Source organism: Phyllostomus discolor, chromosome 3 (assembly GCF_004126475.2).
Source record: "Phyllostomus discolor isolate MPI-MPIP mPhyDis1 chromosome 3, mPhyDis1.pri.v3, whole genome shotgun sequence".
Taxonomy (NCBI): Eukaryota; Metazoa; Chordata; class Mammalia; order Chiroptera; family Phyllostomidae; genus Phyllostomus; species Phyllostomus discolor.
In genome coordinates, this window is record NC_040905.2 from 118,794,147 (window position 1) to 118,817,666 (window position 23,520).

Sequence of the window (23,520 nt, forward strand, 5' to 3'; positions counted from 1 at the left end):
GAAGTTTTGGGTGGGTACAGAGGCTTTCGGGCAAGAGCCCAGACCCACAGACTCAGCCACCATTGCTCTGGGCCACCTGACAGACTGGAACAGCCACCTAGAATCCCCCAGTGAGCCCAGCCAGACCTGGCCAAGGTCAGGCCTATCTTCCCAGGGGGCCTCCTGAGCAAGAGAAAAGGACTGATGCAGTAGAAGTGAGATCACCCTGCCTGCTCCATCTCTATCCCACCAAAGCCCCTCAGTGCTCACCCTGCCGGTTTTGGTGTCCCCGTCCCTTTTCCCCAAGTTCTTTGCTGAAACCAGATGTCAGTGGAGCACACTGGCCACCAGGGGGAGCCCTGTGGCAAGAGTGGGAGAGGAGGGGTGGAGGTTGGGCCGGTCTGTTCCTGGAATGGGCAGGAGGAGGAGCAAGCGGAAGGGGACAACTGTGTGTCGCTGGCCGGAAATGAGACAGAGACAGACCAGCTCCTCTGGTGGCTAATTTGGGCACCCTGGGACTGTGGTTGCAGGTAGGCAGAGGTGATACCAGCGGTCCCTTGCCCCAGCTCCAGCCCTGCCCACCTTCCTCTCCCCTTCCTCCCCAACTCCCTGCCACCCACCCTGTGTGTGTGTGTGTGTGTGTGTGTTTGTGGGCGCGAGTGCGCGCACCTTTGTCCCAGAACCTCCCCTTCCACCTCAGACACTGAACCCTTTTTGCAAGCCCTGACCTTATCTCAGTAACTGTAGTGGGCAGGGTCAAAGGACAGGTAGCCTGGCTGCTGCACCCACCAGGAACAGTTGTCCCCAGCAGTGGTCACTGCTTTAGTCCACTAGGTTAGAGGCCCCTTTAAGGAATAACAGGTGGGCTGCCCTGCCCGTGCTGAGGCAGGTAGCAGCAGGCAGCTCAGGTGAACCAGTGTCTCTTCCTAGCAGGACATGGCAGACTTTGCACAGGCCCAGAAGCTGGTATACCTGGTCACAGGTGGCTGTGGCTTCCTGGGGGAGCATGTGGTTCGAATGCTGCTGCAGCGGGAACCCCGGCTCCGTGAGCTGCGAATCTTTGACCTGCACCTGGGTTCCTGGCTGGAGGAGCTGAAGACAGGTGATCGCGGTGGGGATTTGGGGGGAGGATGTGGACTCCCTTCATGGTGATGGAAAAGATGATGCCTCTTTTTGTTGTCTATTGCACATGGGTGGGGTGAATGAGTCACACTGGGAACATGTGGTTCCCAAGAGTGTAGGCTGAACCAAGCAGCTGACTGGTGGCCCCAGCTCTGACATTGCTTCTGGCTGCCCCTACCCCATACCCCCCATACCAGGCACAGTGCAAGTGACTGCTATCCAGGGGGATGTGACCCAGGCTGACGAGGTGGCAGCGGCTATGGCTGGAGCCCATGTGGTCATCCACACAGCTGGGCTGGTAGACGTGTTTGGGAGGGCCAGTCCCGAGACCATCCATGAGGTCAACGTGCAGGGTGAGATACTCCCCCACTGTTCTAATAACGCACTTAACACTTCTGGCACATGGCCTGACCTTGACTGTGTCCCGCCCCCCTCCCTTGGACCCTGACCTCTGTGATTCTCTTGTGTCAGTCTGTCCTGTGTGCCAGCCTGCGGTGGTTTTCCCTGGACCTGGGGGAGGAAGCCATGTGCCTTCATCCAGATTTGGGATGGGGAGGGGGGAGATACAGAGAGGAAGCTTCAGTTTGAACACACATCTCACCTCCCCAGGCACGCAGAATGTGATTGAGGCTTGTGTGCAGACTGGAACACAGTTCCTGGTCTACACGAGCAGCATGGAAGTTGTGGGGCCCAACATCAAAGGCCACCCCTTCTACAGGTGAGCTGAGTTTCACCCCCAAATTTTAAGAGCTCCATCTTCCCTCAGCATTAAGAATCTTCCCTCTCCCCTACTAGGGGCAATGAGGACACCCCATATGAAGCAGTACACAGACACCCCTATCCTTGCAGCAAGGCCCTAGCTGAGCAGCTGGTCCTGGAAGCCAATGGAAGGGAGGTGAGACTGGAGATAAGATGCAGAGCCACGGCAAGCTGGGCTTCTTTGCATCCTGACCTAGGAACCTCCCTTCCATTTCCAGCTTGAAGAGGGCAGGCCACTGGGTCTTAGCAGTGCCTACCTTTCTTCTCCAGGTCCATGGGGGGCTGCCCTTGGTGACATGTGCTCTGCGTCCCACTGGCATCTATGGTGAAGGCCACCAGATCATGAGGGACATCTACCACCAGGGCCTGCGCCTAGGAGGCCGGCTCTTCCGGGCTATCCCAGCCTCTGTGGAGCATGGACGGGTCTATGTAGGTGAGGCCTGGGCTAGGCAGGGGGGAGCCTAAGAATGGGGCAGGAACTTTGAGGTTCTGGGAGGTGTGCAGTGTGTACATGGCCCAGGGTATACTACGTGTGGCCCTGTCCACAAAGGCCATCGAGGAAACAGTATCATGCAAGGTGGGAAGGCTGACATAAAAAACATGTCACAGGCTGAAGAGAGGATCGTGCTTACAGAAGCAGCACCCCCCAGGAGACGAGGGGGGCAGCATCTACATAGGCCCAAAGAGGAGGTGGCTTGTGTTTGGGCTGGCCTGGGAGACAGCATCTACATGGTCACAAGGATACTCAGAGGCACATGCACCCCACTTCCCTCATCGGCAGGTAACGTGGCCTGGATGCACGTGCTGGTGGCCCGGGAGCTGGAGCAGCGAGCAGCTCTAATGGGTGGCCAGGTGTACTTCTGCTATGACAAATCACCCTATAAGAGCTATGAGGACTTCAACATGGAGTTCCTGGGCCCCTGTGGACTGCGGCTGGTGGGCACCCGCCCACTGTTGCCCTACTGGCTACTGATGCTTCTAGCTGTGCTCAACGCCCTGCTGCAGTGGCTGCTGCGGCCGCTGCTGCTCTACGCGCCTTTGCTCAACCCCTACACGCTGGCCATGGCCAACACCACCTTCACTGTCAGCACCAACAAGGCTCAGCGCCACTTTGGCTACGAGCCCCTCTTTTCATGGGAGGAGAGCCGGACCCGCACGATCCTCTGGATGCAGGCCAAGGACAGTGTGGCCCAGTGATGGTGGAGCTGGGGCCTGGAGCCCAGCACAAAACATCCGTCCAGGTCAGAGCCCACAAACCCTGGCTAAGGAAGGAAGGCTGCACTCTAGAGCTAGTGTCCGGTGCCAGTGTTCTGGCTGTCTTAGAGGTCTCCACGTGTTAAATCTATGAGCTTTAAACCTGTGTCCTGATGCCTCTGAGTTCCAGGGAAAGAACTTCTTCACTCTCAAGCCAGGCCTGATGGCTGGTTGGCAAGGGTCTGATTTCCCCAATGTTCTCAACTGCCATCCCATTATTGGCTTTTCGAGCCGGAAGTGGGTACAAGTTCCACAGGCCTCACACTTGCCTTCTGGTGTCCAGGCATGAGCCTCAGGCCTGGATTCTGAGTGAAGAGGCTTTCTGACTCTTCCTACCACCTTCATCCCTCCTTGGAGGCCATACTCCCATTATTTTAAAACATCACCTTTAGATGTCTATCTTTTAAGCCTCCTCAATTTTCACTAAGGAAATCTGTATATTTTCACTTCTTCCCACCCTGTACCCAAATTTAGTTCCTGCAATATTGTGAGCTCTCTGCCCGAGGATTCCCAATAATTCTGTACCTGCCCAAGCCTTGTATTAAAACTCCTTATCTATGCCTGTGTCCAGCCGCCTGTGCAGCTCCCTGGCCCGCCTCCCCCCAACGTGTCTTCCCTCCCCGCGGCGCCCGTCCCATGTGGGGACAGAAGGAAGTGAGCACGCAGCACGCCCGCTGTTGGATTGGTTGCTATTTCTCCCGTCCCACAGGGCCCAACCCGGCCCAGGGTGGGGGTGGGGGCTCTGGGGACAGGACATGCAGGGCTGAGGACAGAGGGCAGAATTTTCCTGTGTTTTATCCATTTGCAACTCAGTCACCAATAGAGAAAAATGGGTCTCTGAGGGCTAACAGGAGAGGGTGGCCTGGCTCTGGGCCCCCAGCCAGGCCCCAAGAGTCCTGTCAAGAGGGAAAGAGCTCTAGAAACCAATGGAGAAACAGAGGGGGCAGGGATTCATGTCAGCAAACACAGCTATATCACGTGACACGCCAGCGACACAGAAACACGCCAACGCACACGGCTGCACAGCGGGCAGGGGCAGGTCAGGTAGAAGGGAGCCAGGGGCCACCATCTTGCCCTTTGCAGGGCGGGCTGGGGGGGCAGGGTGAATGCATAGAACACATCATGTACACACGCTCCAGACATGGCAAGAGCGCGTGCTGACCCACAGGCACATGGGATGGACACGCGCAGTGTGCTTCATGAAAGGCAGAGCTAGGGTTAAAGGAGAAGGGGAAGCAGTGAGCCCCGGCCAGGCCTGGCACCACCCATGGGGCACACACAGTTGGAGGTGGGGAAGGGTGGGCAGCACACACTCCTCCAAGACCACGTGAAAGACACGAGCCCCAGGCCACACTCCAGGACACACATGGACACAGCAGCCAACAAGCAAACACATCACATGATGTGCGAGACTTGTGCAAGCTTGGGGATAGCAGACCCTCAGGGGCACTCTGGTCTAACTGACGCCCAGAGACGGGCAAGCTACGGGTCTAATGCCACTCAAGGAGGCAGCAGCATCACTCGAGCCAGGGCCCCACCCTTCTCCCGTGGCCCCAAGGCTGTGAAAGTCTCAGAAACACCTGGGCCGAAAGGGTGTCTTGGTTGGGCAGCAGGAAGGGAAGAGGGAAAGGGGTAGGGGTGCTGGGCCTGCTCTGACATGCCCAGAGAAGTCTGAGGATGGAGCAGGGAGGCCGCAGTGAGGGCAAACTTTCTGTCCTTGAGAAGGACATTCTGGGAATGAACAGGCAGATGCCCCTCTTCAGGACAGCCCCCCTTGGGGTTTACACATACTGGCCACACACAGGTAGGCCCCAAACAGCCAGGAAGGGAAGAGGTTGACTACCTGGGCTGGGGCAAGCATGGGGAGGGTATCATGTTCCAAGTCACCTCTGCATTCTCTCTCTGTCTCTCTCTCTGTCTCTCTCTCTCACACACACACACACACACACACACACACGTTTCACATGCAGTGGGACCCTGGGAAATGATCCGCACACTACCCTGAGTCCTTCCCCTGTGCACACGTAGACCCACCCCCAGGGCAGGACACATTCCTGTACTTGTGTTCAGTCCTGTGCATGTGGGTCCTTGTTTCTCAGCCATGGAGTGTGGGGACCTTCTAATGTTGTCCTTTGCTCATGTACCTCCCATCTGCCACCAAATGCACAAAGCCACCTGTACACATGTTGCCTACATCAGGGAGGAGCTGGCCCTTTCCTCACCATCAGGAACCCAGGCCCATGTCCCACCTTCAATCTCACCTCAGTGCGGGGACAGCTATTCCAGACATGTCAGCAAATGGGTCTGGGGAGGAATCCTGGGACTTAGCCCACCCTGAGTGGCTGCTGCCACATTGGCCATTCCAGGGTATCTGCAGGAAACAGTTCCCCGAGCCCAAAGTCCCTGGGGCAGAGCCCAGAGCACCCGGTGGGCTGGTGGGGACCAATACTGGCCTCTCCCTGTTCTGAGGTATGTGATGGAAGGCAGGGACGCTCTCATTTTCGGTCTGGGATAGCCCTCGACATGGTAACATTCTCACAACCCTTCCAGCAGGCATTCCAGGAGGTACTCCTGTGCAAATGGGACTAGGCCTGCGTGGGCACCTTGTGCACATCAGCATGCACGTGTGCTCGTGTGTGTGTGCCTGGGTATGGTCAGCTACGTGAGGCCTCCTGAGCCTTGGCATGTGTGGGCCAGCTCTCGGGGGTGCAGGCCCGTCCTCTGGCAGAGACACAGAGGAAGAAAAGCATCTAGGCGTGTGTGCTTGGGGGCTCTGAGACCTGACAGGGCAGGAAGCGCCAGCTGCACAGTGTTGACGCAGCAGTGTGTGGCCGTGCCAGATATCGGGCAGCAGCTCTGGGGAGAGAGGGAGGGGCAAATCAATCGGCGTAAACAAACCTGAACGGGGCATGAGTCCTTACAGAGAAACAGGTGCACATATAATATACAGGGGACCAGAAACACTATGTAGAAAGCCTCTGTACATGTACACACCCATTCTCACAGACACAGTCTAGACAGCACAGAGATACAGATTGCTGTGCCCCCCAGAACGGGCGTCCGGTGCATGGCACCGAGGCTCTCTGAGGAGACCCACTAGCAAACCCTGACACACACACACGCACACACACACACACACACACACGCAGACACACACAGGTGTTTCTCACATTGCCTGCTGGGGGAAACATACATGTATATAAAAGCCAAACTAGGTTATATATACGTGTACACTTCCACTCATGCGGGCTGACCTCCAAGGGTCACGACGTGCACACACTTACGGTCCCCCAGGACATATGCCTGGGGTGACCAAGCCAGGAAGATTCACTCTGCATCACGCTGGGTGTCTGCCGTGCCCATGTACGTGGGCCTGCCCGAAGCCTCGGGGAATGAGCATCCACATGCTCGCAACCTCCCCGCTAGCAGCAGAGTAGCAGACACGGGGGAGGGGGCGTCAGTGGAAGAAGTGCTATTGTGTTAGATTCAAACACAAAACTCCATGTACACAAATTACGTGCCCACAGATCGAATGTGGACACACACACACACACACACACACACTTATTCACAGAAGACAGAGCGGGGCTTGGTGGGCTGTTGTGCTATACCCAGCCACAGTCTACACAACAACCAAGTGAGGAGGGGAAGCTCAGACAACCCACAGACTCAAGGTGGGAACAGGAAGGCTGATGAGGTGCTTCTACACATTTCTATGAACATACACACACACGCTGGGGTGTCCACTCGTCTTGAGCGTGTGCCGGCGGCATGCATGTTGGTGTGCATGTGTAATCACGCCTGCTGCTATTTATGTGCGGGGGTGGGGGTGGTCCATGGCACAGTAAGGTCCAGGGACTCCAGGGTCTGATGGGGGGGTAAAGGGGCGGGCTACCTGGGTCTGTCTTGGGGGTGGGCCTGGAGCAGGGGATGGAGTGAAAGGGGCAGTGGGGGTATTGCTCCCAATGTGGTGGGGGAAGGGTCTGGGGGAGGCAGGGGTGGGGGGCCTACAAGCCCAGCGTCCCCCCAATGGATGACGCCAAGACCACCCCCAGCACCACACAGCAAATGATGATCATGATTTTCTTCTGTAGGCAGAAAGGGCAATGGGACAGGAGAAGGAGAGAGAGACAGACAGAGATTCAGACAGAGTGAGAGAAACAGACAGGAAGATGGGGGGGAGGATATGAGGAAAAAGGAAAGGGGAGAGAAAACAGAAAAAGGAAGAGGTCAGAGTCAGAGATAAGGCCTTCCAGGGGATTTCATCACTTGTCTGAGCTCTGGCCTGAATCCAGCCCCGCCCGCCCAGCTCCAGCCCTCCTGCCCCCCAGGCCCATCCACCCTGGCTCACCCTCCGGGCCTTGCTCTGATATCTCACAGCTTTCTTCGTGTCTGACACAGCTCGCTCCACATAGTCCACGGAATGTTCCACGTTGTACTCAATTCGGTCGATCATCTCACCCTGCAGAGGGGATGTGTATGGGGAGGGGTGGGGCTGGGCTGGAAGCAGGGCTGGGGGAGGCTTCCACGTGGTGTGGCAGAGGGCAGAGGCAATACCTGGCTTTCCACGAGCATGGCCATGTCCACAAACATGTCATGCAGCTCACGGATGCTGGTTTCCAGTTTGATGATCTCGTTGTGCCTCGTCTCAATCTCATTCAGAGCCTGCTTCGTCATCTGTGAGTCCATTTTGATCTAGGGCGATGGTGCGGGGGTGGGGGGGCAGTGAGGGGAGCTGAAGACCACACTTCACTCCCATAAGAGCTCAGAGTCTACAGCCAGAGTATCTGGGTTCAAATCTGGCTGTCATTCACTAGCTATAACGGTGGGCAAGTTTTTTAACTTCTCTGGGCCCTAGTTTCCCCACCTAAAAAACATGGATAGTAATAGTGCCCACCCTGTGGTTGCTGTGAAGATTAAATGAGTTAATATGTGTCCACTGATCAGAATAGTACCTGACACACAGGAAGCATTAAAGACAAGTCTGCCTAATTACAAGAAGTAAAACTTGTCCCTAGCCCACCACCTCAGCCCAGGGCTGCCTTTATCACACATACCAGGGAAGCCCCAGAAAGGGAGACAGTGGTCCAGGGCCCCCCCTAGTATGGGGGCTCCTGTCTGGTCAAACGCAGATAGGGAAATGGAAGAAGACACAGCAGAGAGAGAGTGTGTAGCAAGCAGAGAAGGGGGCCTGGATGAGAAGGCAAGGTGTCCACAAGTCCCCTGGAACCCCGTGACACGAGATGGGGGGGGGGGCGGATAATAAAGGAGTGCACCGCAGCCTCAAGAGTCAGTGGGAAAGAGACCCCAACCCACAATTAGATACCCCTGCTCCCCACAAATGCCTGCCTGAGCCAGGCCACTCACTTCTCAGATCGCTCACTGTTTAGACCATGTTAAGCCACTTCTGTGCTCTAACACTGGCCAGGGCTCCCCACTGCCCACAGGGCACACACCTTTACCTTAGTGGTCAAGGCCCAGGCTCCCTGTCTGTCCTCATCTCCTACACAAGAGCCAAAACCATCCAGGGGCTGTTTGGCAAGTGGTCCACTTTCCTTGTCTTTGTCCAGTCTGCTCCTTTTGTCTAGAGCAGGGGTGCCAAACTCATTTTCACCGGGGGCCACATCAGCCTCGAGGTTGCCTTTAAAGGGCTGAAATAATTTTAGGACTGTATAAATGTAACTACTCCTTAACTTTTAAGGAGTTGAATTACATTCGGCCCTTTGAAGGCAACCTCAAGGCTGATGTGGCCCCCAGTGAAAATGAATTGGACATCCCTGGTCTGGAATGTCCTTCGCTCATCTCCCCAAGTCAAATAAATGCTCCTCGTCTCTGAAGGCACAACTCAATGCTGCTTCCCAGGAAGCCTTCCAGGACTCTAGAAGTTAAGTTTAACCACTACCTCCGGGCTTGTCTGCATCTTGCACAGCCCTCGAGCGCGGCACCAACCACTCTGCGCTGTGATGGGGGGCTAATTGGCAGGGATCAGCTCTGGCCCCTTAGAATTACTCACCAGGTTCCCTCCATTCTCAGACAGACAGACAGACAGCCCGGGCAGAGCTGTTTTAGACAGCTCCAGGCTAACTGCCCACAATCCATTTACTCAAAGCTAATTTAACAAATACCAACTATCTAAGTAACAATATGCTAGACAGTCACTGAACATACTTTAATCCTGGTCTAGGGACCTAAACCAGAGCCATTCCACCACCAGAAGCATAAAGAGAGAGACAGCACTGGGCAGGCTAGGGTAAAACTGAACAAAGAGAAAGAAGAACTACAGCTAGGGGAAGCCCATACATTCACATGTAAAATGACAAGAGCAGAACACAGTGCAAAATTAAAACAGGGGCTTTTTTGCCCTGGCTGGACTGACTCAGTGGATTGAGTGCCAGCCTGTGAACCAAAAGGTCACTGGTTCAATTCCCAGTCAGGGCACATGCCTTGGCTGTGGGTTGCGTCCCTGGTTGGGGGCGGTTGGGGGCATTTGAGAGGAAACTGATGATCAATGTATCTCTCACACATTGATGTTTCTCTCCCTCTCTTTCTCTCTCCCTCCCCCCTCTCTACAAGCAAATAAAATCTTTAAAAAAAAAACAATAAAAAAAGGGTTTTCTAAAAAGTCTTCAAAAGATAAGGAAATTAGTTATTGGGTGAAATAACCTGCTTCAGTAAGGTTATCTTAGTACTGGAAAGTCCTAACTGAACCTAGACTGTGGATTCAGATAAGAGCTCTGGCCCCAGCTCTATAATCTCAGCAAGTTACTTAACTTCTTCAGGCAAAATTTCCTCATCTGTGAAAGTGGGTCCCTCAGAGGGTTGTGGTAAGGAATAAATGAAGTTAGCAGGTAAACCTTAATATGCAAAGTGCCTAAAACAGTGCCTGGCACACAGCTGTTTGCCATTTCTCTGGGGTGGCTCCCTGCTCTGCCCTCATGGAACTCCCCAGTTCCAGATCCAGTTATTCTAGGGTGGATTTAGGACCTTGGGTTTAACCTAAGCTTGGGGTGGAGAGGCAAATGCCTTCCAAAAACAGGGCCCATCCCCACCCACAGCTCACATCATCGGTGAAGATGGCCAACTTCCCACTCTCCAGCATGTCTTCCAGTTCTTCGTTGGTTGTGGTCCTTCCGGCTGTGGGAAGGAAGGACACAGTGCTCAGGGACTGGGCCAGCCTAGGGGCCTGAGGTGGTGGGATGGGGCAGGGACCTGGGAGATCACTCTTCCACCGAGCCTTAGGCCAGATGCCCCCTCCACAGAGTGGAAGGGCGCGGAAGGGGACTTGGGTAGGCCTGGGGAGTATGGAAGGGAGGCACACGCACTGATCTCCAGCTGCCGCTGGATCCGGTCCTTGCAGCGGTCTCGGTACTTGGACTGGGTCGCGTTATATTCAGTCATTACTTCCACGAACTTCCGGGAAAGTGTGGAGTGCTGGGGTGGGGGTACACACATCAGGAGGCAGGGAGCAGAGATCAAAGTGGTGAGTCGTTAGTACAGGGATGGGATGGAGAGAAGGGGTGATCGCACCCCGACCCCGCCCCCTCACAAGTGCACAGTCTCCCAGCTCCTGTTTCTCTGCCCTACAGCCAAACCGGCTGCGGCAGGGGCGAAGGCACCGCGACGGGATCCGCACACACCCTCCGCTATAACCCCGCCCTTTGGGTACGCGCCCCACCCCCCACCCCCCTCCTCCCACCCCCGGCAATGGAGCTCCGCGGCGACTCGCCCGTCAGCAACCAGCAGGATTCCTCCCCGACTCCATCCAGGTCCCGCCCCGGCTTGGTCGCTCCTTCCTACCTGGGTCTTGCGGATTCGCAGGTCCGCGGAGGAACGATTTAGCCCCTCCTCCTGTTCGATACTTTGCTCGATCGCTGCGGGAGAGAGGATGCATTGACCGGCAGGAGGCCAGGGACGTGTGGGGCGGGGGTCCGGGGGGTGTGAAGGGCTGACACCCCGGGGCAGGTCCCGGGCCTGTCAGCGTGGCGAGGGCAGACAGTAAAGGATCCAGAGCGAGGGGAAGGAGGCCAGAGAGTAAAGGGACAGACGTTTGAGCAGGTCAGAAAAGCAGGTAGGAAGGAGATTGAGGGTTGGTCAGTAACCAGAAGGAAGGGGGCTATTTGTTGTTTGGAAGCTTGGGTCTTGGAAAGTCCCAATAACTGAGGAAGCCCAGGCCCTCAAGGGAGTGTGGGCTCAGCCCCCTGTGAAGGTCCCTCGTAGCAGGGAACTCCACTTTCTATATCCTCTGGAAAGGAGCAGGAACCCATCCTGGGATTCTTCTGGTGGAAGGCAAACACTTCCAGGTGGGTCAGGTTCTAGTGACCGCCCTGTCTTTGGAAAATTCTAGGGTGAATGGATGGACGTTCCAACAGAAAAAACAGCTCTCCCCCTGCCCGACAAGATGATCCCTGTTCCCGGGAATTCCCACTTCTAAAGGATGTTCTGGGAAAAGCGCACAGATTAACTGGGGTGTCTGCTTCTGGATCATGCACTCCTGACACTTACTCAGATTTTCTAAAAAAGACCGTGTGGTAAGATTTACTGTGCTCAGAAAATGCAGCAGGGATGAATCACCACCAAGTCCTCTCAGGCCTGGAAGGGCCTCCAGCCATTCCTGAGAACATCACTTCCCTGCTCTGCTGGCAGCAGAGGAGATTGGGGCTGGATGGCACCTGATGCTCCCTGCCAGCAATGCAGGGCAGTGACTGAGTGGCAGCTTTGGCCCAGCTGCTGCAGGAAAAGCACAGGAACATACACCCAGGGATGGCAGAGTCTCTGAATCAGACTGGGATCCTACTGTCAGACCTGCGACTGGGGCCTAGCCCTGGAGGACGGCATCCTTTACATGGTCTCACTGACTTCTTACAACAGTCCTGGGAGTTTGGTGATATTAGTCCACGTTTCAGACTAAAAACTGAGGATCACGTGGGTAAAACAACTCAAAGCCCACAAAAACCTGAGCTTGTGCCACCACATAGCTGGAGGAAGAGAATTTTCTCTCTTGTTCTAGAGCTCTGGAAGTCAGCTTCTCTAAGCCACCGTCGCTTTTCCTAGTTTCTTTTCTGATCTGTTCCTGAACCCCTCAGCGGTGTCCAACCTGTGGCCATTGGGCCGCATGCAGCCCAGGATGGCTATGAATGGGGCCCAACACAAAATCATAAATTTACTTAAAACGTTGTAAGATTTTGTTTGTGATTACGAGTCACAATGTATTTAATATGTGGCCTAAGACAACTGTTTGTCCAGTGTGGTCCAGAGATGCTAAAAGGTCGGATGCCCCTGCCAGAGCCCTCCTCATGGTCTAATAGAGAGACTACTAAGGTCAGAGCTGGATGGGCCCAAAGAGCCCAGGGATTTTACAACTGTGTTCCACAGAACCCTGTTTCTGAAAAGGAACTTCAGGGGCTGTGGACAGGAGTGAAGGGGAGGCCCTGGGCCTCCTGGTCCCGGTTCAGCCAGAATAGCCTGACTTTCATGCGCTATGCGGAGTGGAGTTCTGTGCAGGATTTCAGTAGAGGGAAAAAAGGATCTTGTTACCCGCCATTCCCCAACCCCCAAAAGCCCGCTTTGAAATTGCTTCTATTTTTCTTACTGTACTAACGAGGAAGCTGAGGGTAGGGTACTTGTCCAGAGCGAGCTGGTGATGTAAGCTGGACTCCCTCTGCCTGGATTTGCACTTAATGTGCTCCCAGTTAGGTCATTTCCTTTCTAGAACACTCTGAGTACAAAAGGTTTGTTTTTACAGATCAGCACTAGAGGCTGACACATGGCCTCCTGTGGAGTCCAAGAGGGCATCGAGTCTCTGTCCTCATGTCCCTGGACCAAGGTCAGAGCACACAGGCCCCCCTGGCATCTGGCATGCTTCCTTTTCCCCAAAGCCCAATAACATGGCTTGGACAGAGTGGGTGCGTGGTAAATGTTTTCTGCTGCTGAATTACCATGAGCATACAAATTAGCATCACCGTAACACTACCATTCCCCTGGCATCAGCAGACAAGGAGGTTCCCAACCCACAGTGCTTTGGGGGAAGGTGGTTATTACCAGCACCCAAGTCCCCAAATTAGAGAGAATACATGAACATTTGGCAAGTCCCTCCTGAAAGCTTGCCAGCCCCTGATGTCAGCCACACAGTCCAATCTGTCCTGAGCTGAGGACACCAATTCAGAAGCATTTGCTTAACCCACCTACTGGGTGCTTAGCACTATGCCTGGCACCTGTTCTGAAGAAATGAGGCCTTAATGAAACTAAAGCCACTCGGGAGTCTCTATTTTCCTGACAGACATTCACGCTGCTGGAACCAGCAGAGCTCAAATGTAATCTGGACAGACAGCCTCTTCTTCCTCATGTCCCTGTCATGTATCTTCCTCCAGAGAATCTGGAGCAAGAAGGAAAACTGGGGCTTTGGGCTTTCTCACTGTGTGAGAATCCAACTCCTAGAAAAGCCTGTGGACATTCCCGATAAAAAGGCCCATCTGGTCTGCTGGAAGGCCCAGCTCTTTTTCTCCTTAGTCAGGGGAGTGCAGTCCTCACCTTTTAATTTGGACCGAACCTTGTTGGCCGTCTTCTTGATGTCTGCAGTGAGGTCCTCCAGCTCCTGTTTGGTCTCTGAGGAGGGGCCAGGGTGGGTAATAAGTCTGGGCGGACCCCAGACCTCCTCCCCGCCAGCCCACAGCTACCCCACAGCGGCACTCACTCTCGTCTGGGTTGGGGGCGGCCAGGATGGCGCTATGCTGTTTTTTCACTTGCTCCACGTCCTCTGACAGTTTCTCAATGCAGCCCCGGATCTCTTCCACCTGGGGCAGCAAAGTGGCTCTACCCAGCCAAGTCCTCAGGCCGGACAAGGGCATCCACAGGACTCAGTCAGGGTTCAGGGAAATGGGCTAGACCCAGAGGGACTGGTAAAAGGCCAAGGGGTGTAGGAATAGAGAGCAGGGGGTGGAGGAAGAGTTGTTGGCTGGGGTATTGGAGTCTCAGTTACCTGCTCAAAGAACTCGTCCATGAAGTGATCCCGATCCACATGGACCACCTCTTCCTCATCATCGCTGTCTTTCGCCTGGGAGGGAAGGAAAAGTGTAGATCACAAGCAGCTCCCACCCTGGTCCTGCTGCTCCCAGCTCTAGGTTCAGAGCAAGGGTCTTAGGAGGGGTCACATGTAGGATACATGGCAAGGACCCTGGGCAGGCAGCACGAACACTGGATGTCTTATGGGACAGAGTACTGGAGGCCAGGTAGCTGACAGCCCAAAGACACCTTGGAGGGAATTAGCAAAAAGTTACCCTTTTGGGGGTGGATGTGGCCCTTTGAATGCAGTGCCACGGCAGCTGCTATTAACCAACCAGTATGAGAGTATTTCAATATTGTCACTACCACTTAAACATCAGCCTTGCAGTAGCTGTCCCTGGGTTCTGAGAAGAGGTCTGGAACGGAGTCCCAGGAGCCTGACCCTCTCCACCATCCCCTGGCTGCACCAGCCCAGGCTTCACTTTGCTCCCCTCCTCTTCCCCTCCCCCTGTGCAAGGTCAATTCACTGCCAGCTCTGGGCGGCGTCAGGTTGAGCAAGCACAGTCAGGCCCACCCGTAAGGGCTGGAGGAGACACAAACAGCACCCGGATCTCGCTCACTCCTTGTGTCTTTCTCCTGCCCACCTGCACCCCCTCAGCTTGCTCTGCCCCTCGCTGCCCCTGCTGCCTCTGACTCTCCGCAGTGTATTCACTTGCTTTCATCCAGCCTCTTCCAACTTCACACCCACCTACTCTCACTTGCTTGGATTTCCTGGTTGCAACTTGCAGCGGCTCAGCCCTCCACCCCCAGGGCTCAGAGACACAAAGGGATTTACCCACCCACACCTCCACGAAGACATAGACCAGTGACACAGACAGAAGGGCTGACACACGAGGCACACGGAGAGACAGCCCCACTGACACCCACACGGAGATACCCCGACTTGCTGACGTGCAGCCGCACACAGACCCATAGCCGCGCTGCACGCTGATGCATGTGGACGCAGCTGGTCACCTGCCCCCTCCCCCAGGGACACTCGGTAGGGCCCTCTGGGCCAGTTCGCCCAGCCTCTCTGAGCCTCAGGTCTGCACACTCGTTTGGAGCTGGGAAAAAGGAGAGCGGGGCAGGAGGGCCCCCCCAATCCTACACACTCTTGACTCTAGACTTCCCTGCTCGGGACAGAAGTCTGAGGATAAAAGCTGAGCTCTTCAAGCTTAATTACATCTGGAGCCCAATCAGCTCCAATGGAAATTTAAACACAGTTCACCCTGATTTCCAGGAAGCACCTACCCAAAACTCAGAAAATCTAAGTACCATAACCTGAATGAAGTCAAGTCAGGATTCAAAAAGTGTCTACCCAGGGTACAGCCAGTTGAGGTCTAAAAAGAACTCACATGGAACCTCAACAGAGTCCGAGCAGACCCCCAGCAGGACCTAGCAGAAACCAGACAGGCTCAGACCAAACCAGACTCGGCATAAACAGATCCCAGACAGCTCCGATCGAACCTAGACAGAGCCAGATGGGACCTAGATGCAACACAGACAGCCAACTGAACTTGGGATCAGCAGAGCCCCAGCAGCACTGGAAAGAACCCGCAATCCCAGGAAAGACCCAGCAGGACACTCCTTTAGAGCCACCCTAGCTTCCCGCCCAAGCCCTGCCCCCAAACTCCAGGAATTCTCTCTATGGACGCTGGGCCCCACACCACATCAGAAAGTGTGTTCAGCACTTACATTTAATTTCTAGACAACCCCAAATATCCACGGGGAAAGGGAGGCTCCTCTGTTTCTCCCCACAGCTGCCCCAGAAGTAGGGGTGGCACCAGGTAGGGCTTGGGAACTCTGATGACACTTCTTAAGCCTCTGCCTGACCACCCTGACAGACCTTGGCATTTGAAGACTCTGGGATGAGTCTTCAGCTCATCTCTGAGGAGCTGGCGCCTTCCCTGATGCTGCCCCCCCACGGACTCCTTCTCCTGGCTTCGAAAGCCAGGCCTCTGCACCTTCTCTACCTTCGAGTACTCAACTCAGCCCTGCTGCCCGCACGTCCTGGGCCTCTCACTTTCCAGTTCTCTGTCTCTTTCACTTCCCCATTCTGACTTCAGGCTTCCTGAAGTCTTCTATCCGTCTCTCCTGTTGTTCCCAGAGCCAGTTTCTTAGATTCTGCCCTGAGGCACCTGTCCTTGAGACAGGAAGAAAGGTAGAGGACCCAAGTAAGACCTGTTTGGTGTAATAATTACAGAGCTTAGTGTTAACAATCCTCTACAGTTCACAAACACTTTTGCATCTATAATACCGCCCTTTCTTTTCAATCCTCACCTGAGGACATGCCCATTGACTTTAAAGAGAGAGAGAGGAAAGGATACAGAGATAGAGATGAGAGAGAGAGAGAGAGAGAGAAAGAGAGAGAGAGAGAGAGAGAGAGAGATGCGCATCTATCTGTTGCCTCCTGTATCTGCCCCAACCAGGGATTGAACCTGCAACCTAGGTATGTGCCCTGACCAGTGATCAAACCCACAACCCTTTAGGTGCACAGGACGATGCTCCAACCTACTGAGCCACCTGGCCAGAACATCTGTAATGCCTTTTGATCCTTACTACCATAACCCTGATGAGAAAGGCGGAGCAAAACAAATTATCATTGTCCCCATTTCACAGATGAGGGAACAAGAGGTCAGAAGAAAAAAAGAAAAGTGACTTTCCAGAGGGCACGCAGGCTGAAAGGGGCAGGAAGATCACAGCATCAGAGACATGCCCCCCCCCAGCCCCTCCCAAGGCCGGAGACCAGGCCACCCCCTTCCAGCAAGTCCGCCGCCGGCTCCTCTTCCTCTCCGATCCTGCTCAGGCCCAGTCCGGGCGAGGCTCTGTGCCTGAAATCCTGGCCAAATTTTATCATTTAATAGCACTTCTGCATAGACCTTACCTTCTTGTTATCTCATTTAATCTTCATCAAAACTCTATGAGGGCCCCGGCCGGTGTGGCTCAGTGGGCATCATCCCGCAGACCAAAAAGTCACTGGTTTGACTGCCAGTCAGGGCACACACCTGGGCGGTGGGCCAGGGCCTGGCTGGGGGCGTGCGAGAGGCAGCCGATCAATGTTGCTTTCATACATCGATGTGTCTCTCCCTCTCTTTTTCCCTCCCTTTCCCTCTCTCTAAATATAAATAAATAAAAATTTTTAAAAAACCTCTATCAGGACCATTGACCAGCATAATTATAAGTGTGGCAAACACTTACATAGCACATTAAGGATACCACTGTATGCACTCTGCATAGATTTATCCATTTAATTCTTACACATGACCCTCCTGAGGTGGATATTATTATAGCCCCCTTTTATAGATAGGGAAACTGAGGCACAGAGAGGCTAAAGAACTTGCCCAAGTCAGCAGCCAGAAGGCCACAGATGACCTCTCCCTTCCGAGTCTCGGCCCACTGAATGGCAATAACACCGACCCCAAACGGTGGGCTGGAGGCCCACAAGCCGGGGGAAGAAAGTGCCTGATGGTGCCAGAGAGAGAATTAACACTTAGTGAGGGCTGGCTAACTCCCCTCCCCTTGCCTGTCACAGACAAGGGCACAGGCTTGGAGAAGTTGTCGGCCTAAGGCTTCGCAGCAAGTAAGGCCAGAGGTGGGACCTAAAAGGTCCGGCGCTAAATCCCAGGTTCTTCCCCGTCCATCCTTCTACCCCTGGTTGCGAAGAGTCCATTCTGCTCTGTCCTCACTACTGCTGAACTCCTGTGGCCGGGACAGAAATGCAGCAGGAGGTGCCCGGCTGCCGGGAGAGCTCATGCAGGAAGGCAGGCATTCCAGCCTCCACTTGGCTCACTGCGCGACCCTAGGGGACTCTCAGCCCCTCTGGGCCCCAGTTTGGCTGGGAAAGGGGTGGGCAGGTACACGTGCTCATCGAGGGCCCTCACTGCTCTGAGGCATACATGTTTAATAACGAGCACAGCCTCTATTTCTGGAAGAAGTTGGCCGAAAAGAAAACCAACTGTGGGCAAACGAGAGGACCTAGGAGATGATCAAATGTGCCTGATCCCCTCTATGGACAATTCAAGCCTGTTTCCTGATGTGCAGAATGAAGAAGATAGGAATTGTACACATCTAACACATGCGTACTGACGACCTCGAGCTGGGCCCTGTTACAGGTGCTGTGAATTTCTTTTTTAATCCTTACAGCCATTCCATGAAGTGGATACTATCTTTATTCCCATTTGACAGATGAGGAAACTGAGGCAAAGTGAGATTAAATAACTTGCCCAAGATTATACAGCTGATGGGTGCTGAGAGTGGTGTCGGGGTTTGAACCCAGGCACCCTGCTCTTTATGGCTCACAATCCCTCAGGTGCTTGCGAGGATTAAATGAGAGAGAGAGGAGATCCCGGGCACCTTCTGGAACGGCCTTAGAAATAGGGGAAATAAAAAAGAGAAAAAAAAGAAATAGGGGAAATCATATCCAAGCCTCCTTCCCCACCTGAGACGCCCAGGGCCGTCTGTGTGTTAGCGGCAGGAGATCACACAGGCAGACTCGTCCATGGAAGGAGGAGAGGGACAATGTGAGCCAGCAAGTCAGCGATCAAAGAGACAGATGGTGAGAGGGTGACTAAAACAGAGGCGGAAAGAGACCGGAATTTGGTGATAGAAGAGTCACAGTGTGTGTGCGTACAGGGCCCATGTATACACATGGGCTCACATGTGCTCCTCGGGGTGCGAGCATCGCTTGATCTAGAGGCAGCAGCTGGTCTCCACTGGAACCCCCTTCCTTCCCTCCGTCCCCCTGACCTGGGCCTCTCCTCCTCCAGCAGCCAGCATTACCTCACTCCTCTGCCTTCCCTGCCTTACTACTTATTCCCTTCCTCATCCTTCCTCTGCCCCACTGAGTCATTCATTCATCGAACAAGTATGTATGATCTGTGCCAAGCTCTCTCGCACGTGCTGCTGAGAGAAGTGGTGGACAATACAGGAAGAAAGTCCTGCCTCCAGAGAGTGGACATTCCAGTGGAGGGAGACACACAACGAAAAATGAATGACAATTCCAGATCGTGCTAAGTAGCAGGAGGGAGATGAACCCGGAAAAGTGACAGAAATGAGCGACAGGAGCCGCTTTGCATGGGATGGTCAGGGAGGCCCTTTCTGGGGCTGACACCTGACTTAAGTCCTGAAGGAGTCAACTGTGCTACAGTCTGAAGAACGCAGGATTCAAGGCAGAGGGGATAACATTCGAAACAGAGGGACCAGCATTCTGGGCAGAGGGAACAAGGGCAAAAGTCCTCAAAGGCTGGGGTGAACCTGCTGTGTTTGAACAGCAGACACAAGCCCAGTGAAGCGGGCTGGTACCAACCCATCATCCAGGGCTCTCTGGTCCCTGCCCCCTCTTGTGCAAACTGGGCCACTCTTTCCTTGTTATTTCAAGTCTGCCTTTCTAAAGCCCCTATGGTGCTGTGCCGGGCCACACCTGAGTGCCACACACCTGACTCGGTCCCTGCCCTCGGTGCAGGTTGTTCTGTGACAGTCCCCACTTCCCACCAGGCCTCAGAGTCACACCCCTCTCACCGCAGGCCTCACCTGTCCCCATTCCCAGTCTCCCGTTTCCTTTGCCTACCGCCTCCCCACTCCACAGCCGCCGCCCAGGCTCCAGCCTGCAATGTGTCTCCTTGTGTTTCTCTCTCCCACCGACCTTCTCTGCCTCAGCTGCTCCCCTTCCTCTCTTCTTGAGCCCCATCCCTGGCCCCAGTACTTGGATCCTGGGATGGCAGTCCAGCTGACGAACTCCAACCTCAGGCTCTGCTTCCGCCCAGCACCTCCCAGTTCCCAGCCAGACGTGTCTGGTGAACTGGAAACAGAAAACCCTGGTTTGACCCTAAGTCTGCCATAACAGATGTGTGACCTTGAACAAGTTGGGTTACCTCTGTGGCCCTCAATTCACTCTAAAATAAATTAGGGTCACATCCTGCCCACTTCAGGGGTTCAAGAGAAGTGAGTTTGCTATAGAACAACACACACACACATAGAGCATGGCTGGGCGCCAGGCCTTCTGGGTATTTTTTGCGTAGTAACTAATTTCAGACATTGGAATAACTCGACAAACTGTTATCCTAAATTCACACATGAAGAAACTGAGGATCAGAGAGGTTAAGCAACTTACCCAGGCCACACAGGAAGTAGCAGAGCTAAGATTTGAACCCAGACAGTCTGACTCCCAAATCTGTGCCCTCACCTGCTATATGATAAACCTATCTGAGGACCCCTTGGGAACTCTAAAGTACTGCTGGAAAGACAGTCAGGCCCCCTGGGCTGACATCACCTCCCACCATTGCCCCCTACCTCCTCCCTCTCAGCCTTTTAGAGAACCCTTACCCCAGGTCTCCCACACCCTGCCCAGTCTCCCCCCCTCCCAGTCTCTCTGCTCTCCACTCTTGCAGGGAGACGCTCAGCACTCCTAGCATCAGGCAGCTTCTTTCCTCCCCACCCACCCCTCCCAAACCGCCTGCTCTCCCGAGCTGTGACTAGCACCAGAGCTACCAGCATTCGCCCAGCCCCCTTTACCCTCCACACCACTTCCCACTTCTTCCACCTGGCTGCCCCCCAAAGCTCCAGCAGACAGGACTCCTCACCTCTGGTCTGGGTCCCCCAACCACTCAGATGAAGACTCCTTTCCCCTGCCTCCTCCTCCATCCCTTTTCCCTTCCTCCCTCTCTCTCTAATTCCACCACCTCGCCCCAGCCCGCCTTCCATTTCTCTGGGTTTGGGAGTCATGGATGGTCTTGGCAGCAGGGAATCTGGGTTCACACCTGGATTCCTCACTTGCTAGCTGTGTGACCTTGGGCGAGTTACTTAACCACTCTGGCCTTTGGTTTGCTCAACTATAAAGTCAGGTAGTATCTCATTTTATCCTTTCCATCAGGTGAGTGAGGGTCTAAAAGATTGCAGATGGCAACCTGCCACAGAGGAAGACTGCATCTAGAGAGAAGGGTAGGTAGGGCAGAGACGGAGCCAGCCTGCCTGGCTGCCTTTTATTGGCCACGTGAATTTGGTTGAGTTACTTAACCTCTCTGGGCCTCAGTTTCCTCATCTATAAAATGGAGTAAGACTAGTTCCGGCCTCCTAGGGTTGCCCTGACAATCAAAATAAGTGAATGTGTATAAAACACTTAGAACAGTGTCTGGCACATAAGTGTTGGCTATCTTTATTACTGTAAGTTCAGTAAGTTTACCTATTCAGTAAGTTTAATAAAGACATAAACCTTCAAAATTCCCTCCCTCAACCACCAGTTCCTCCTTCCTTCCTTCCTTCCAACTTGCCAACCCATCTTCCCCAGAGGCAGCAATCACTTGCCTCCAAACCCCTTCCTCTTGTCTTTCAGTAGCAGCCTCCTCCCCCGCTCCAAAATCCAGGGGCTTTCCAAAGACAGAGTCCTTTACCCCCCACGCCACCCCCACCCCCGCAGGTGTTGAGACTTCTGTTTCAAAGGCCAAAAAAGCCAGGACACCTGTCAACTTGGCAAAAGGAAAACCCAAGTTCCAGTCTGATTCTCCCACCCACTTGCTTGGTGACCTTGGGCAAGTTCTGGCCCATCTCTGAACCCTGTTTCCATCGGCCAAATGGAGTAAGTCGGCTGGGCTGGCGCTTTATTAACGTAACACCACAGGACCTGAGCGCACGGCAGGTTGTCAGCTCCACCTCCCTGGAGCCCCAGGTCATTTCTCCAAATTCCCCAGCATCCTCCCCACCAAAGTAACGTTCTCATCAAAGTCCCACTCCTCAGCCCCTCCAAGTGGTAGGCTTCACGGCAGACACCAGTGCCACCCTCCTTCCTGTCACCCAAACACAACTTAACTGTCTGGCCAGACTCCTGGAGCTGGGCCTCCTCAGGCCTGCAGAGCAAGGGCCCACATCCGCCAGCCCTGACTGCTCAGGATACCCCAGTTCCCCTCACAGAGCACAGTCCACACCACACAACCCAGTTCCAGGGCCCTTTGCCTGGAACCTCCTCTTCTTCTCTGCAACCCCACCTCCAACCTCTGGGGTCACCCCATCTCAGGCCCTGGCCCTCTGGCTGTCTCCTGAGGCAACCCCTTCCATCCTTGAGTCTCAGGTGCCCCCTTCCCATGGAAAGCAACACACGCGTGCGCGCACACACACACACACACACACACCTCATTCACTGCCAGGTGCTGGCATCTCAGTGCCAACCTGTGTCCTTCCCGTATCACCCCTCCATTTCTGGTCCCACTAGACTCAGCCCGGGGCCGATAGCACCCTCCAATTCCTTCTTGGCATTTACTCTTTCCCATCCCCAGATTAGATCCTAGGGGCCTCCTGGGAATGTGGGGTGTCCAAGACCCCTGAGACCTCTCCTGCCCCTTGTCTCTTACCAGCTTCCAACCCCTTGCAGCCACTGTCCCCAAAATGCAGGTTCACTGGAGCACATTATGTGCCTCCAGATATTGTGGCACCCCTGCAACCAACCTCCAGTCATCACTTGCCTCCACATCCCAGCACCTGCCCCACTCTACCCCAACACGCTCCCGAAATAATGGGGTCCCTCCCCCCGTTTTCCCACCCCCAAGCTTACACTCCGCAGCTCCTGGGTCCGATCCTTCATCCTGCGACGGCTCCTCCTCCGCCTCGTCCTACTGTCCCTGCTGCTGCTCCTACCTCCTGCCTCGGTGCTGGAGGCCGGGGTCTGGGGGCACTGGGGGGCAAAGCCGCTGAGGGAGGCGCCGCGGTCGGGGGCGGGGCCGGGGGCGGCAGGCAGAGAGCTGAGCAGGGGCACCGGCCTGGACCAGGCTCGGCTCTGCTGGGGCTGCGGTGGCGATGCGGCTGCGGCACAGGCTTGGATGGAGGGATGCGGGAGCCGAAGCGCGGGGGAGGGGGGTGGAGGGAGGTAAGGAGGAAGGGAGGGAGGGGGGAACCGGGAGGGGGCGGGGAGCAGGGGGCATGCGCAGCACCCGGGTCTGGGGGCGCCTGGGGGTTGTAGTCCGGGGGATGGGGACCCAGGGAGAAGAGAACTGGAGAGTCCTAGGCGGGGTGGGTAAGGGCCGAGCCAGAGGCAGGGAGAGATGTGGAGAGAGACAGACGAGATGCGGCGGGGAGGCACAGAGATGCTGGGGGTGGGGAGGGGGGAGGTGGAACAGCAGCAAGAGGGGGTAAGAGAATGAATATCCTGGGAGAGGTGATGTGAATCCTTTGACACCAGGAGACACAGATAAATTTTATGTTTTGTCTCTGGGAGTCTCTGTGTGAGCCTGTGCACGACCACCTCTGTGTGTGTGTGTGTGTGTGTGTGTGTCCCTGCAGGAGGCTCTTTGGACACTAGAAATAGCAAGACTGACTCTCTAGGTGGCTTTTGTGATGCAAAGGAATCAGCTACACTTAGCTGAGAAGGACAAGGGGCATGTTTTT

The 23,520-nt window shown here is 54.7% G+C and overlaps 2 protein-coding genes across 3 annotated transcripts; one reads left to right on the forward strand and one right to left on the reverse strand.

The window, feature by feature from the left end:
- The first annotated feature begins 172 nt into the window (after positions 1 to 172).
- HSD3B7 (hydroxy-delta-5-steroid dehydrogenase, 3 beta- and steroid delta-isomerase 7) lies at positions 173 to 3,672 on the forward strand. Of its 2 annotated transcripts, none has more exons than XM_036021330.1 (7): positions 173 to 509; positions 913 to 1,081; positions 1,299 to 1,454; positions 1,711 to 1,819; positions 1,897 to 1,996; positions 2,131 to 2,293; positions 2,642 to 3,672. In XM_036021330.1, exons 2-7 carry the CDS (start codon positions 916 to 918, stop codon positions 3,055 to 3,057), a joined length of 1,110 nt encoding a protein of 369 aa, XP_035877223.1. In that variant the 5' UTR covers positions 173 to 509; positions 913 to 915; the 3' UTR covers positions 3,058 to 3,672. The 2 variants fall into 2 exon arrangements, with proteins under 2 accessions (XP_035877223.1, XP_028368036.1); XM_028512235.2 differs by having other exon boundaries at positions 175 to 509; positions 910 to 1,081.
- On the reverse strand, positions 3,555 to 23,228 carry STX1B (syntaxin 1B). Its single transcript, XM_028512256.2, has 10 exons — positions 22,691 to 23,228; positions 14,090 to 14,164; positions 13,805 to 13,904; positions 13,642 to 13,716; positions 10,912 to 10,985; positions 10,437 to 10,545; positions 10,175 to 10,248; positions 7,672 to 7,809; positions 7,466 to 7,576; positions 3,555 to 7,202 (listed from the first exon to the last, which is right to left on the reverse strand). Exons 1-10 carry the CDS (start codon positions 22,718 to 22,720, stop codon positions 7,122 to 7,124), a joined length of 867 nt encoding a protein of 288 aa, XP_028368057.1. The 5' UTR covers positions 22,721 to 23,228; the 3' UTR covers positions 3,555 to 7,121.
- Between the last annotated feature and the right edge of the window lie 292 nt (positions 23,229 to 23,520).

What these genes read in the sequence shown, in the direction of transcription:
- HSD3B7 (XM_036021330.1), top strand. Translation starts at nt 916, where the DNA reads ATGGCAGACTTTGCACAGGCCCAGAAGCTGGTATACCTGGTCACAGGT. An exon ending in TGGAAGCCAATGGAAGGGAG is followed by an intron (nt 1,997 to 2,130) that starts GTGAGACTGGAG and finishes TTTCTTCTCCAG; the next exon opens with GTCCATGGGGGGCTGCCCTT. An exon ending in GCATGGACGGGTCTATGTAG is followed by an intron (nt 2,294 to 2,641) that starts GTGAGGCCTGGG and finishes CCTCATCGGCAG; the next exon opens with GTAACGTGGCCTGGATGCAC.
- STX1B (XM_028512256.2), bottom strand. Translation starts at nt 22,720, where the DNA reads ATGAAGGATCGGACCCAGGAGCTGCGGAGT. An exon ending in GGACCCAGGAGCTGCGGAGT is followed by an intron (nt 14,165 to 22,690) that starts GTAAGCTTGGGG and finishes CTTCCCTCCCAG; the next exon opens with GCGAAAGACAGCGATGATGA. An exon ending in CCATGCTCGTGGAAAGCCAG is followed by an intron (nt 7,577 to 7,671) that starts GTATTGCCTCTG and finishes TCCCCTCTGCAG; the next exon opens with GGTGAGATGATCGACCGAAT.